Source organism: Castanea sativa, chromosome 5, assembly GCF_040712315.1.
Source record: "Castanea sativa cultivar Marrone di Chiusa Pesio chromosome 5, ASM4071231v1".
In the NCBI taxonomy this organism is placed as follows: Eukaryota; Viridiplantae; Streptophyta; class Magnoliopsida; order Fagales; family Fagaceae; genus Castanea; species Castanea sativa.
In genome coordinates, this window is record NC_134017.1 from 35,797,636 (window position 1) to 35,813,852 (window position 16,217).

Below are 16,217 nucleotides of genomic sequence, written 5' to 3' on the forward strand. Positions count from 1 at the left end.
CCTGACTCTGATACCAAATTATGCGAACCTCAATCGACACGCTTTGAGACCCAAAAAAAATATTGGAATATTTAACCCAGGAAAGCTAAAAATCAGATTTATGATAGAAACCCTGACCTAACGTTTATAATCGAAACGCGAACCAAAGGTATAAGTTGACCTTGACCCAATGATTATAAAGAATCACGAACCAAAGGTATATAGTTTGAACGCCACAAGGAAGAATCCTTGATAAGTTCACAGTTCTTGAAGAACCAAAAGAGAGCAATGCCTCACCTTTTCTGATTTTTATTCAATAATATTTTTAAAAAACGTTTACAAATTTCAGGGCCTATTTAAGGGCTCCATAAAACTTGACAGACAAGAAAATATATTCTAAAATAACTCCTAATTGATACCTTACCATATCAGAAATCAAATTTGACCTAAAAAGCATTAAATGCACCTAAAAACAAGGAAAATACCTAAAAAACGTACTAAATAATAAAACCCTAAATAAAAGTTGATTTGGGCTGAAATTAGCAGATCCAAAATAGAAAAAAATCAGTCCTAACTGATATAGAGCTGGAAAGTCAATCAGCCATTAATTCAAGCCATAAATCACTCGCAATTAAGGCAGAGCAGCCCTAAATAGCTTGAATTAAATTTATTACATTTTCAGCTTCCTTTGGGCCAAGCTTGGAATGTCCTGCGTTAGAATCAGCTCAAATCTCTTGAATTAGCCCATTAAGTGCTTCTTTGATCTTCTTGGATCTTGATCTTGTAATAGGCCCAACAGGAACATGCAATGGATCCTTGAATGCTTGTTGATTCTCATCAGTATGTAGTATGATTATAGATGGGGGGAGCTCTACTAATGTGGCTAGTACTACTTTAGTTGAAAATTTGAATTTACCTACATTGAAACACCCTAGACCACATAAGTTGCAGTGGTTGAATGATTGTGGAGAAGTTAAGGTAAATAAGCAAGTACTGGTTTCTTTTTCAATTGGGAGGTACAAGGATGAAGTACTTTGTGATGTTGTTCCAATGCAAGCGAGTCACATTTTATTGGGCAGGCCATGGACTAAACAATTTTTTCATGTAGATGTGCATGTTGGCTACAAAACGCTTTCCCTATAACATATATATATATATATATATATATATAGGGACAGATTCAGATATAGTTAAATTAGGGACAGATTTACTAACCAACGTAAGGAACTGATTTAATATGGTTAATAGAAAACGTTAGACAGAAAATAACAAGGTGGCAATGCTTTCTTGGTATGTAAACACGTATATATCAGCCAAAAACAATTATCGCAGAAATAAAGAGATCTAGAAAAAAAGTAAGGGAACTAAGCACATTGCATTGAAGGGAATGTCATAAGTTACCTTATGAGCTTTTTCATCTTTTTCAAGGCTGTTTTTCTTCTTAAGCTTCTCCAAAGACTGCTGGATTAACATTAGAAAAGCAACATGAAACCATTCAAATATAACATACAACTAATGATAAAGAAAAAAAAAAAAAAAAAAAAAAAAAAAATACAAACTAGTTTACCCATCGGTTTGATAACAAGGCTGTCATCTTTTTCTTTTTCTTAACAAGTTGCATTGACTCAAAATCCTTATCAAGAGTGACCTTTGCCTACACGGTTCTCAAAGCACACCTTCTCGCATTTTTCAAGTGTCATATTCTGTAAGAAAACCAAAAGATCCATTTAACTTTCAATTGACAATATAATAACAATTTGAAATGAATGATATCCTTACCTTCTCTTCTTCATCATCATCAGCAGCATCTTTGGCCTTATTTTCAGAATTATCTTGAGCTTTAAGCTTCCCTTGTTCGTGCTCTGCATCTTTAGGTTCTTCAGTAGTCACAGGAATATCCCTATTATATACAAGAATAAAAGAAATAAATAAAAATCAGAATATAAAAGTCTACATATCAATTAAGCAATTCAGCTGGACCTGGCAATGGCTTCCTGCCTCGGAAAACTTCAACCACTCACAATCCTAAAGCATATCAGCCAATACTTTGATTTAAGTTATGATTTTTATATCTTTCCACCGTATAAATCTTATGTCTGAATTTATAACCATCCCTGTAAATTGTTAAGCATTTTTAACATGATATATAGCTCACTGTCAAAAAAAAAAAAAAATTTCCAGTTATGAAAATTGATATCATAGTTTACAAAAGTAAATATCACATTGAAAAGGCAAGGTCAAATAGAGAAGCTCCTTAAAATACAGTACAAACAACAAATTTAAACTGGCCAAGCAACAAGATTAAAAATAAGAATGATGAACAAACACAGAAAAAAGAATTACAGATACACTAATAGTCATTTGTAGAAAGAACAGATATACCATTACCCCTTCTACCACCACCAGTGCTCCAATTCACATTTCTAGGTCTCTCATCAGATTGAGCCTCACTTTCGCAAACTTTACCCTAAAACTCATTCTGTTCCACACTGCCACCACCATTTGTATCCTGGCCTGGCTTCTCAGATGGATAACTGTTCACAAAATCTTGGTTCTCACTTCCAAACCTGTGACCTTCATTAAATCCCCTCCCTCTACCACGGCCTCTTCCCCTACCTCCCCCTCTCCCTCTGCCTCCACAGACACACACACACCCCTGCACCTCCCAACCATCCCCTACTGCATTTACAGCATCAGCTCCCACAGTCCTCTGGAAACTATTTTCCCCTCCACTGTTCCCGTTATAACCACTACCCCCATCATTATTGGGCTGATAGCCATCGGATCCCCTGTTACTCCGGTGATAACCATTCCGCCCTCCATTGTTACTCTGATATCCATCAGCCCCTCCATTATAACCACTACCCCCTCCATTATTGGGCTGATAGCCATCGGATACCCTGTTACTCTGTTGATAACCATTTCGTCCTCCATTGTTACTCCGATATCCATCAGTCCCTCCATTATAACCATTACCCCCTCCATTATTTGGTTGATAGCCATCAAATCCCCTGTTACTCCATTGATAACCATTCCGCCATCCATTGTTACGCTGATATCCATCAGCCCCTCAATTGTTGGTGCTGTATTTACCGGATTAAAAATCAATGAGATTAACAATAACAAAACACAAACTCACAAAACCAAGAACAATATTCGGCACAAATATCACCCCAGTTTTTCTTTCTTTCCATTACCCATTACTTCGTTCTAATTTCTCAGCAACCAAAAGGAACAAGAAAACTCAACCCAAAAAAAAAAAACACAAAGGAAAACCCAGAAACAAAAAGAAATAACAGGATCGGAAAGAAACAATCACCATGTTCAGGGAGCACAATACGCTCCGCTCTCATATCGACCATGATGTTGGTGTTGTTGTCGTTGATGGAATCCATATCCAACGTTTCTCCGCCTCCATATTATTCTTCTTCCTCCGCCGCCACTCTAGGGTCGACCTTCACGACTCTTTCAATGAGCGTCGAAACGTCGCCGTTGTCTTCTGCTCCATCACCCAAAGGGCAAGCCATTAGAGAGAGAAAGACACGGACTGACAGAGAGAGAATGGGGTTTTTCAGGGAGAGCACCGAGAATCGAAAACCCTAACCCTAAGCCTAACGGAGGGCTATTCATGGTTTTGAAAGAAAACAGAGATAGAGACTCAGAGAGAGAGCGAGAGAATGGAGTATGAGAGAGAGTCATTGGAACTTGGAATGGCAGTATGGCAGTGGGCCACTCATATTTATACTTTTTTTTTCTTCCTTTTTTTATTATTGAAAACCCATAGTTTGTTCTTCTTACAAAAAATTGTGTTATAATCAAAAGAATTTTAAAAAATTTTAATTTAACGATGAGTTATTTGAAATTCCACTTTATTCTATAACCTTCTACAGTTTAAATATTCATTTTGTTATACCTATTCAAATAATAAGTTATACTAAATAATAGATAATAAAATAATTTCAGTTATAAATTCATGTAACAACCAATAAAAACTTGCCAATTTTTTTATAGTGAAAAATATAGCAAAACTATTATTTCCACGATAATACTCATTGTTATTACACAATGTAGAAAGTTAATTATAAAGATAATATGAGCTTTGATTAAATGATCATATCCAAATGTTGAATATATTAATGTAAGTCAGCGTATAATTAATATTACTAAGGGGTTTTTTAGAAAATAAGGTTGAATCCCTAGTTTTATATAGTCTAATTTAAGTCAGCGTATATTGACAGATGTTTTGAGGGAGGAGACTAGTCAAAATACTCAAGTAGAGAAGGCTTGACTGCACAATTGAGGTGATATATAAGGATTTTAAAAAAAAAGTGTTAGGGAGAAGTTCTTGTGCTGAGTTAACTGAGATAAGTAACCTTATCCTAATTGGTTTTATTTTGCGTATTATAACTACTGAAAATTGTTTACAGTCGTTACAATTTTATTTCTATTGTATTACTGATTTCAAGTAAAGAATTATCATAAATATATCTGATTACTGAATATATGATGTATTTTATTTAATTTTTTTAGCTATACTGATTTAAAGTAAAGAATAAAAAATTTTCACAAACATATATATGAGGATTGAATATAAGATTTATTTTATTTTATTGTTTTTTTAGCTATATTAATTTAAAGTAAAGAATATAGAAATATCACAAATATATTTGAATATTGAATATATGATTATATATATGTATTTGAATAAGATATATTTTGTTAGAAACTATGATTTCATACATATAATTATGGACAATCTGACTATGAATTGATTCTAATACCCAAACCAATGGGGGTTATTCATTGATACTCTGATACTCGACCAATGGGGGTTATTTATTAGTACTCTGATACCCAAACCAACGGGGGTTATTTATTGATACTCTAATACCCAGCCAATAGGGATTATTCATTAGCATTTTGATACTCAAACCAATGAGGGTTATTCATTGGTACTCTGATGCCCAGTCACGGGGATATAGCGTGACCATAGTCATAAGATTGTTAAGAATATAAATTACATTTGAATATTTGACTATTTGAGTCATTAAAACTGTTTATGTATTTTTGGAACGTATTGTAAGTTATAGCTTTTGATTTATGGAAAACTGATTACTTTCTAAACCATCTATGATATAAATGTGAGATTAAATTATGTGATCTATTTGCAACGTAATATTTTAAGACTATGAACCTTCTTTAGTTATTTTTGAAAACCCATTGTATATTACATCTTATTACTTTACAGATTTATTGTTGAATAGAACTTATTAAGATTTTGGTTACTTATTGAGTTGTCAACTCACCCCCCCCCCACCCCCTCTTTCTCCTTTTAGATTTTGATCAAGAAGAGTAGCATATGTTTGGGCTTCCGCTAGGATGTGCGCATGAGTGAAGTTTAGGAATTCAACGGAATAAGATTTGAACTTTTATGTTTAAGATTACCATTTGTGTAGACCTTTAGATTTAAAGGATTTAGTTATTTTTATTTTGATGTTGGAAAATTATTATTTGGAGATCTTTTGAGAATTGCATTGTTGAGGATATTCTTAAATTTATTGATGAAATTTTCTTTGAGGATAATTCTTTAATTGTTAAGAGGGCCTTACACACTTGTAGGGTGTAAACTTTATAAGTGTGTGGCTGTTGTCACGTGCCTAGCTCTTACTTGGGTTGAGGGCGTGACAATATTTATGGTATCAGAGCTCTAGGTTAGATCCTTAGGTATTGATTTATGAAACTAAATGGTGAGAGGGGTAGAAATTAGGCATTTGGGGATACGTTGTATGATATATACACTAAATGAGTTTCAGATCTATTTTCTTTTTTTATTATTAAAAATTTGATAACATGTTGGTTTGTCATGTGCATAATGAACAGAGGTTAGGATGCCACCTTACAGCAAAAACACTAGGAACACTCCCAACAACTCTGGCAACGGTAGGAATCAGCAAGATGGGAACCGAGAGTTTAGGAACGACCAAGGCCAACCACCAGAGATGATCCAAATGATGCAGACCTTGGTTGGAGTAGTCCAACAACAAGTCACTACTGGAGATAACCTGGCTAGGATGATGGAGCAACGTCAAGGTCATCATGGTGGGATGATTGAATTCAAGAGGTTGTCTCCTCTAACTTTTGAGAGGACTACTGAGCCTATGGAAGGAGAAAGATGGACCATTGAGATGGAGAAAATATTCAGAGTTCTTGAATGCTCTGAGGGTGAGAAAGTGACTTATGCAGCCTATATGTTGAGTGGAGATGCTTATGACTGGTGGCGGCTAGAAGAAGACAAACGTGGCCAAGAGACTGAGCCTTGGACTTGTGAGCTATTTAAGTCTGTCTTCTATGAGAAATATTTTCCTAAGAGCATCCGTTTTCAGAAGGAAAAAGAGTTTATCAAGCTGACACAAGGTAACATAACAGTTGCTCAGTATGAATCAGAATTTTCCAGGTTAGCCAAATTTACACCAACAATGGTGGTGGACGAAGAAACTAAGGCTCAAAGGTTTAAAGATGGATTAAGGTTCCGAATCAAGCAAGGAGTTGTGCCCTTTGAGTTGACTACCTTTAGGGCAGTAGTGAGAAAGGCTTTATTAGTGGAGATGAGGCTTAATGAGGCTCAAACAGAAAGAGATAACAAGCAGAAGAAGAGGCTTAGGCAAGGAGAGCAAAGCTCTAGCTTTCAAGCCACGATATAAGGAACACAACGTGCTGATACCAAGGCACTGCCAAAGTGCTCTCGATGTGATAGGCCTCATGCAAATAAGGATTGCCACTAGAATACTAAAGCATGTTTCTCATGTGGACAAAGGGGTCACAAGATTGTTGAGTGTCCCCAACGGAAGGAGGGTCAGACCATTCCAAGACTAACAATAGGACAGAATCAGGGAGCAAGCCAAAAGCCCAAGATCCAAGGAAGGGTTTATGCACTCACTCAACAGGATGCTAATACTTCTAATGCTGTGGTAACAGGTATTATTCCAGTTTCCACAACTTATGTTTATGCATTGTTTGATCCTGGTGCCACTCACTCCTTCAAATCTACTAATTTTGCAAAGAAACATGATTTTAAATTTGAGCCTATGGAGTCTGAATTATGTGTGGATACCCTAGTTAGGGGTGTAGTAGTTACTAATAGTGTTTTTGCAGGTCTTGTGTTGTCAAAATAGCAGATAGAGAGTTACTAGCAAATCTACCATTGTTGGAGATGCGGGGATTTTGACATAATCTTTGGGATGAATTGGTTGGCTGCCCATTATGCCATAGTTGATTGTCATAGAAAGAAAGTAATTTTCCAAGTACTTGGTGAGATTGAGTTCTATTTTGTGGGAAGTGGGGCATATACTTCTCCACAGGTGATTTCAGCTTTACAAGCTAGACGTATGATGAAGAAAGGGTGTAAAGGATATCTGGCCACCCTGAGAGACACACAACAAGGTGAATTGAAGCTAGAGGACATTCTTGTAGTGAGAGAGTTTCCAGATATGTTTTCAGAAGACTTGTCAGGGTTACCACCGGATAGGGAGATAGAGTTCTCTATTGACCTATTACCAGGTGCTAGCCCAATTTCTAAAGCCCCATATCGAATGGCACCTGCTGAATTAAGGGAATTAAAGGAATGGCACCTGCTGCTATTTTATAATGCATTTATACTAATGATAAGAATCAACAAGCATTTAAGGATCCATTGCATGTTCTAGTCGGGTCTATTACAAGAGCAAGATCCAAGAAGACCAAAGAAGCACTTAATGGGCTGATTCAAGAAATTTGGGCTGAGTCTAACGCAGGACATTCCAAGCTTGGCCCAAAGGAAGATGAAGGCGTAATAAATTTAATTCAAGCTATTTAAGGCTGATTTGGCTTAATTGGGAGTGATTTATGACTTGGATTAATGACTAATTGACTTTCTAGCTCTATATCAGTTAATGGAGATTTTTTCCTATTCTGGAGCTGCTATTTCAGACCAAATCCACCTGAATTTAGGGCTTTTATTATTTAGAACGTTTTTTATATTTTCCTATTTGGATTTGCTAATTTTAGACCAAATCAACTTTTATTTAGGGTTTTATTATTTAGTACATTCTTTATATTTTCTATTTTTCAGTCATGCCTTATAAATAGCACGCACTCATTGTAATAGAGGATTATTGAATAAAAATCAGAAAATGTGAGGCTTTGCTCTTCTTTTGGTTCTTCAGGAACTGTGAACTTATCAAGGATTCTTCCTTGTGGCGTTCAAACTTTATACCTTCAGTTCATGATTCAATTATAATCATTGGGTCAAGGTCTGTTACTTATACCTTTGGTTCACGTTTCACTTATAAAGGTTGGGTCAGGGTTTCTATTAAAAATATGAATTTTAACTTTCCTAGGCAAATATTCCAATATTTTTGTTGGGTCTCAAAGCGTGTCGATTGAGGTTCTCATCATTTAGTGTCAGAGCACAGGTTCTAAAATCAGATTTCTATCCCTTTATCTTTTGTTTCCTGTTATCATCCTATCTTGTTCCTTTTGTGTTCCTTATTCATCATTCTTATTTTTTTGACGTGCACTAGGTTAAAATTTTGCACCCAGCTCCAACAAAAAAAAAAAATTGAAAAAAAAACACAAAAAAAAGACATCAGAAAAAATAGAAAAAAAAAATGTTTGTAGTTTCAGTTCTCTCAAACCTGAATATTGTTTTCTTTTGTCCTCGTCCTTTGATTTAGTGTTTTTGTCACATTTTCTTGCCGTTGGTATTTTATTTTACACTACAAGTTGAATTTCTTGATCAAGTTTATTAGTTTACTGCAAAACTGAAAAGGGGAAGCTACGAGTGGAAAAAGGCAAGAGAGTATGAGACTAATATTGGGAAAAAGCCATTTTAAGAGTGAAACATGAGTGTGAGTGACATAATTTGAATGCAAACACGTGAGGGAGTGTTGTGAGGAATTATTTCTAACAATTCTCTGTATTTTCAAAAGTATGTCTTCTAGGGGCGAAACATCAAATAAGGAAGGAGGGGAGGAGTCGTCCATCATTTTCTAGGCTATGCAACAACAATTTGAACATATGAACATGGTGTTAATGAGATTCGGGATCAGATGGATAGACAAGACACTGTTATTGCTACTTTGCGTGAGGAGCGTCCCCAAAGAGGCCCTAATGTTAGAAGGCAAGAAAGGCGTGCGCACATGGATGATTCTGATGACTACCACGAGGATGAGTTTGAAGATGAAGAAGATCAAGCTTCTTTGAACAATGAGGGCAGGTTTGTGCCAAGGGGAGAAAGGCGTGGTAGAGGTTTCCGAAGGGATCCAAGATGGCAAGATGGGACTGATAGAAACCTAGGAAACATAAAAATGAAGATACCAACGTTTCAAGGGAAAAATGATCCAGAAGCATACTTGGAGTGGGAGAAGAAGCTGGAGTTAATCTTTGAGTGCCACAACTACTTCGAGGAGAAAAAGGTAAAACTCGCTGTCATTGAGTTTATTGACTATGCTATTATATGGTGGGATCAACTTGTGATGAACAGAAGGAGAAACCATGAGAGACCTATTGAGACTTGGGAGGAAATGAAGGTCATCATGAGGAGGCGGTTTGTTCCTAGTCACTACTATAGGGACTTGTATCAGAAATTACAGAGTCTTACTCAAGGCAATAGGAGCATGACTACCACAAGGAGATGGAGATTGCCATGATTCGGGCAAATGTAGAGGAGGATAGAGAAGCTACCATGGCAAGATTTCTAAATGGGCTGAGTCGGGACATTGCCAACGTGGTGCAGTTGCAGCACTACGTGGAGTTGGAGGACATGGTGCACATGGCAATAAAGGTGGAATGACAGCTTAAAAGGAAAGGAACTCGGTCATTTCAAAATTCGAGCTCCTCTACTTCATGGAGGTCAAATGGGAGGAAGGACGAAAGGATTGTTTTCAAGTCCAAAACCGAACCACCAAAACGGAGAGATGAAGCTCCCGGTGTCAACAAAGGTAAAAATGAAACCCAAACTCGTAATCGTGATATTAAGTGTTTTCGTTATTTGGGAGTAGGTCATATTGCTTCACAATGCCCAAATAAGAGGACCATGATTGCACGTATTGATGGAAAGGTGGAAACTGAAAGTGAGGAAGATGATGACCAGATTCCATCACTTGAGGATGCTTGTAATGATGAAGTGGAGTATCCAGTGGAGGGGGAGTCACTTGTGGCTAGGCATGCTTTAAGTGCCCAAGTCAAAGAGGATGACATGGAACAACAAAGGGAGAACATTTTTCATACTAGATGCCACATCAACAACAAGGTATGTAGTATGATTATAGATGAGGGGAGCTGTACTAATGTGGCTAGCACTACTTTAGTTGAAAATTTGAATTTACCTACCTTGAAACACCCTAGACCATATAAGTTGCAGTGGTTGAATGATTGTGGAGAGGTTAAGGTAAATAAACAAGTACTGGTTTCCTTTTCAATTGGGAGGTACAAGGATTAAGGTAAATAACCTAAAAACGTTATTTTAGGTTTATGTATTTTATTTCCTTCATTTTAGGTGCATTTAATGCTTTTTAGGTCAAATTTGATTCCTGATATGGTAAGGTATCAATTAAGAGTTATTTTAGAATATATTTTCTTGTTTATCAAGTTTTATGGAGCCCTTAAATAGGCACTTAAGTCTGTAAACGTTTTTCATATATTATTGAATAAAAATCAGAAAAGGTGAAGCTTTACTCTTCTTTTGGTTCTTCAAGAACTGTGAACTTATCAGGGATTCTTCCTTATGGCGTTCAAACTTTATACCTTCGGTTCGTGATTCATTATAATCATTGGGTCAAGGTGTTATACCTTTGGTTCACATTTCGATTATAAACGTTGGGTTAGGGTTTCTATCAAAAATCTAAATTTTTTCTTTCTTGGGCAAATATTCCAATATTTTTTGTTGGGTCTCAAAGCGTATCGTTTGAGGTTCGCATCAGGTGCTGACTTATTGAACCTGGAATCTATAGCATGGTTTCAAATACCTAAATATATGTCAATACATGCAATAGAATACTAAGTCCTACGGTTAGAGATTTAATGGATGCTATATATTTATTTTGGGTTAATATGATCTACAAGCATATGATTATTTGGAAGCCAACTTGTATTGGGAGAATTAAATAACATAGAGATCTACTTTTTTTGAGTACTTGATAAAGCAATTGAGTACTAAATTAGCTATGGTTTCAAAATAAGTAGTGAGATACGAATTTTAAGAGTGAAATTTATATTTTTATTTCTGCCTTAGTGTATCCATTCTTATTGAGTCGTCTTGTCCTTATTTAGGTTCTAGTTGTTATTGATTCAGACAGTTGAGGTGAAGCTTGGTTTAACAACTAGAAGTAAGTGGACTTCAGAACATGACATCTCTCGAGACGTGTATATTTATATATATTTTTGGTAATATATATATATATATATATTTATAATTGCAAAAGTGAAGTTTTCAAAAACTTATACCATTGTCAATGTTTTATATACATACTTGAATTTTATTATTTTTTGTATATTGTTTTGAAACTGTATAAGTTAAGAATGATTGAAAACTATATTTTTGAGGAAGTATTTGTTATATGAAGTAAGAATGGTTTTAAACGGTTAGCTAGACAGTTTGCAACCTTTGCCAACACAGGGTTAAGTGCTGGTCTTCGGCCGATGTAGTGTTAATTGTGGTGTGGTGCAGTGTTAACAAAGGTAAAAATGAATCCCAAACTCGTAATCGTGATATTAAGTGTTTTCGTTATTTAGGAGTAGGTCATATTGCTTCACAATGCCCAAATAAGAGGACCATGATCGTACGTATTGATGGAGAGGTGGAAACTGAAAGTAAGGAAGATGATGACCAGATTCCATCACATGAAGATGCTTGTGATGATGAAGTGGAGTATCCAGTAGAGAGTGAGTCACTTGTGGCTAGGCGTGCTTTAAGTGCCCAAGTCAAAGAGGATGACATGGAACAACAAACATTTTTCATACTAGATGTCACGTCAACAATAAGGTATGTAGTATGACTATAGATGGCGGGAGCAGTACTAATGTGGCTAGCACTACTTTAGTTGAAAAATTGAATTTACCTACCTTGAAACACCCTAGACCATATAAATTGCAGTGGTTGAATGATTGTGGAGAGGTTAAGGTAAATAAACAAGTACTGGTTTCTTTTTCAATTGGGAGGTACAAGGATGAAGTACTTTGTGATGCTGTTCCAATGCAAGCGGGTCACATTTTATTGGGCAGGCCATGGCAATTTGACATGAAGGTCAATCATGACGGGTTCAAGAATATGTATTCTTTTGTTAAAGATAATAAAACCATTACTCTTGTACCGTTGACTCCAAGACAAATGTATGAAGATCAAGTGAAACTGAAAAGAGAGAATGACTTGAAAATTGTGAGACTGAGAATTCAAAAAAAGATGATGAGAAAGAGAGTGAACAGAAAAAAGAGAGTGAAATTATAAAAAAGAGTGAAAAGACAATTGAGGGTGAAAAAAATGAGAAAAAAAAATGAGGAGTTTTTATGCTAAGGCGAGTGATGTCAAGAGTGCTTTTGATACAAACCAGCATATATTTGTACTCTTATACAAAGAGGTGTGTTTTAATAATAACAAACTTGACGAATCTTTGCTTAGTGTTGTTGTCTCTTTGTTGCAGGAATATGAGGACGTGTTTCCTAACAATGTTTGATGAGAATCAACAAGCATTTAAGGATCCATTGCATGTTCCAATTGGGCCTATTACAAGAGCAAGATCCAAAAAGATCAAAGAAGCACTTAATGGGCTGATTCAAGAGATTTTGGCTGATTCTAACGCAGGACATTCCAAGCTTGGCCCAAAGGAAGCTGAAAACGTAATAAATTTAATTCAAGCTATTTAGGGCTGATCTAGCTTAATTGCGAGTGATTTATGGCATGAATTAATGGCTGATTGACTTTCTAGCTCTATATCAGTTAAGGCAGATTTTTTTCCTATTTTGGATCTGTTAATTTCAGACCAAATCAACTTTTATTTAGGGTTTTATTATTTAGTACGTTTTTAGGTATTTTCGTTGCTTTTAGGTGCATTTAATACTTTTTAGGTCAAATTTGATTCTTAATATGGTAAGGTATCAATTATGAGTTATTTTAGAATATATTTTCTTGTCTGTCAAGTTTTATGGAGCCCTTAAATATGCTCTGAAGTTTGTAAACGTTTTTCATAATATTATTGAATAAAAATCAGAAAAGGTGAGTCTTTGCTCTTCTTTTGGTTCTTCAAGAACTGTTAACTTATCAGGGATTCTTCCTTGTGGCGTTCAAACTTTATACATTTAGTTCGTGATTCTTTATAATCATTGGGTCAAGGTCAACTTATACATTTGGTTCGCGTTTCAATTATAAACGTTGGGTCAGGGTTTCTATCAAAAATCTGAATTTTAGCTTTCTTGGGCAAGTATTCCAATATTTTTGTTGGGTCTCAAAGCGTGTCGATTGAGGTTTGCATCAATGTTCCTAGTGGATTGCCACCTATTAGAGGAATAAAGCATCAAATTGATTTTGTGCCAGGTGCGACAATTCCTAACCGACCAGCCTATAGAAGTAATCCGGAGGAGACAAAGGAATTTCAAAGGCAAGTTGAGGAGTTGCTGACCAAGGGACATGTGAGAGAGAGTATGAGTCCCTGCACGGTGCCGGTGCTGCTTGTGCCTAAGAAGGATGGAACTTGGAGAATGTGTGTTGATTGCAGGGCTATCAACAACATTACGGTAAAGTATAGACATCCCATTCCTAGGCTAGATGACATGTTGGATGAATGGCATGGATCATGTGTTTTCACAAAAATTGATTTGAAAAGTGGATATCATCAAATTAGGATGAAAGAGGGTGATGAATGGAAAGTTGCCTTTAAAACTAAATATGGATTGTATGAGTGGTTGGTAATGCCTTTCGGTCTAACTAATGCACCAAGTACATTCATGAGGTTAATGAACCATGTATTGCGTGCGTTTATAGGCAGATTTGTTGTGGTCTAATTTGATGATATTTTGGTGTATAGCAAGAAATTAAATGAGCATATTGATCATTTACATTGTGTGCTTGCTGTTTTGAGAAAATAAAAACTATATGCCAATTTAAAGAAATATTCCATTTGCATGAACAAAGCTGTCTTTCTGGGTTATGTTGTTAGCGCGAAAGGAATTAAGGTGGATGAGGAAAAGGTGAAGGTTATCAAGGAATGGCCCACACCTAAGTCAGTTACTGAGGTAAGAAGTTTTCATGGTTTGGCTAGTTTTTATCGCTGATTTGTCAAAGATTTCAGTACACTAGCCGCACCACTCACTACAATTGTTAAAAAATCTGTTGGTTTTAAATGGGGTAGTGAGCAAGATCGTGCATTTATTGAAATTAAAGAAAGGTTATGTGGTGCTCCTTTATTAGCATTACCTGATTTTTCTAAAACTTTTGAGATTGAGTGTGATGCCTTAGGAATAGGTATTGGAGCTGTTTTGATGTAGGAGAAGCGGCAGATAGCCTACTTTAGTGAAAAGCTAAATGGGGCAGCTTTGAACTACCCAACATATGACAAGGAGCTTTATGCATTGGTGAGAGCATTGGAGACTTGGCAACACTACCTTTGGCCAAAAGAATTTGTCATACATACTGACCACGAGTCCTTGAAGCACCTGAAGGGACAAGGTAAGTTAAATAGAAGACATGCCAAGTGGGTGGAATTCACTGAGATCTTCCCTTATGTAATCAAATACAAACAAGGTAAGGAAAATGTTCTGGCTGATGCATTATCAAGAAGGTATTCCCTTGTCTCTACTTTAAATGCAAAGTTATTAGGATTTGAATATGTTAATGAATTGTATGCTAATGATGCTAGTGTGTATGGGGCAGGTGAGAAGGTAGCATTTGGAAAATTCTATAGACTAGATGGGTACTTGTTTAGAGAGAATAGATTTTGTGTGCCTAATAGTTCTATGCGTGAGTTGCTTGTGCGTGAAGCACATGGAGGTGGTTTAATAGGTCATTTTGGTGTAAGGAAGACTTTAGAATAGGAAAAAATCCTGACCCAACGTTTATAAGTGAAACGCAAACCAAAGGTAGTAACAAACCTTAACCCAGTGATTATAAATAAATCACGAACCGAAGGTATAAAGTTTGAATGCCACAAGGAAGAATCCTTGATAAGTTCACAGTTCTCGAAGAACCAAAAGAAGAGCAAAGCCTCACCTTTTCTGATTTCTATTCAATAATATATGAAAAACGTTTAAAGACTTAAGAGGTTTAAGGGTTCCATAAAACTTGACAGACAAGAAAATATATTCCAAAATAACTCCTAATTGATACCTTACCATATCATGAATCAAATTTGACCTAAAAAGCATTAAATGAAAATAAATCACCTAAACCTAAAATAACGTTTTTACATAAAAATACCAAAAATAACAAATTACAATAATTAAACAGTAAATTGTGTCTTACATTAGACCCCTCCACTTGAAACAAACTCGTCCTCGAGTTCATCTTTGAAATTTGAAATCTTCCGCTCCAAATAAACAAATACATTGAATGCTTTAATGACTTGATCCGGTTGTGAAGCTTGAATCCTTCATAAAGTGTAGCAAAAAATTTCTTCTCATCTACTTTCAATTTATTTGCAACATCAATCAACAAAGGGTTGATAATAAAATTAAAATTTTCAACTCCAAGAAAATCAACATATTGTATTGTCATCTTCAACAAATCAACTGAGACTTGAGGATTGTGAGTTGTGGACTCATCCTCATATTTGACTTCAATTGAATCTTCCAAAATGCTCTCAATAATTACCATCTCTTCTTTTTCTTCACTTTTTTTTTTGGTGGTGGGTGTATGATTTTAACCTAGTGCACGTCAAAAAAATAAGAAGGAAGAAGATAGGATGATAATAGGAAACAAAAGATAAAGGGATAGAAAACTGATTTTAGAACCTGTGCTCTGATACCAAATGATGCGGACCTCAATCGACACGCTTTGAGACCCAACAAACAATATTATAATATTTGCCCAAGAAAGCTAAAATTCAGATTTTTGATAGAAACCCTGACCCAACGTTTATAAGTGAAACGCGAACCAAATGTATAACAGACCTTGACCCAATGATTATAAATGAATCACAAACCAAAGGTATAAAGTTTCAGCGTCACAAGGAAGAATCCTCGATAAGTTCACAGTTCCTGAAGAACCAAAAGAA

General features: G+C 35.8%; 2 protein-coding genes and 1 long non-coding RNA gene across 5 annotated transcripts in view; 1 reads left to right on the forward strand and 2 right to left on the reverse strand.

Moving 5' to 3' along the window:
* Nucleotides 1–3,691, reverse strand: part of LOC142634297 (uncharacterized) — a 5,970-nt gene extending 2,279 nt beyond the window's left edge. Inside the window, exons 1-5 of one of the 3 annotated variants that reach the window (XM_075808592.1) lie at nt 3,299–3,617; nt 2,362–3,062; nt 1,759–1,879; nt 1,547–1,682; nt 1,381–1,440 (exon numbers count right to left, since the gene is read on the reverse strand). In XM_075808592.1, the coding sequence (XP_075664707.1) occupies nt 1,381–1,397 (17 nt within the window). In that variant the 5' untranslated portion in view covers nt 1,398–1,440; nt 1,547–1,682; nt 1,759–1,879; nt 2,362–3,062; nt 3,299–3,617. Of the gene's footprint in view, nt 1–1,380; nt 1,441–1,546; nt 1,683–1,758; nt 1,880–2,361; nt 3,063–3,298 lie in introns of all 3 variants that reach the window. The other 2 variants (XM_075808591.1, XM_075808590.1) reach the window with 2 other exon arrangements.
* A 2,176-nt stretch (nt 3,692–5,867) lies between these two features.
* On the forward strand, nt 5,868–8,103 carry LOC142635112 (uncharacterized). The gene is made up of 4 exons (XM_075809325.1): nt 5,868–6,640; nt 6,794–7,131; nt 7,249–7,536; nt 8,087–8,103. The coding sequence occupies exons 1-4, from the start codon at nt 5,868–5,870 to the stop codon at nt 8,101–8,103; spliced, it is 1,416 nt and encodes a 471-aa protein (XP_075665440.1).
* A 2,187-nt stretch (nt 8,104–10,290) lies between these two features.
* Nucleotides 10,291–16,217, reverse strand: part of LOC142637336 (uncharacterized) — a 67,871-nt gene continuing 61,944 nt past the window's right edge. Inside the window, exon 5 of the long non-coding RNA XR_012844608.1 lies at nt 10,291–10,343. This is a non-coding gene — a long non-coding RNA (uncharacterized LOC142637336). The remainder of the gene's footprint in view (nt 10,344–16,217) is intronic.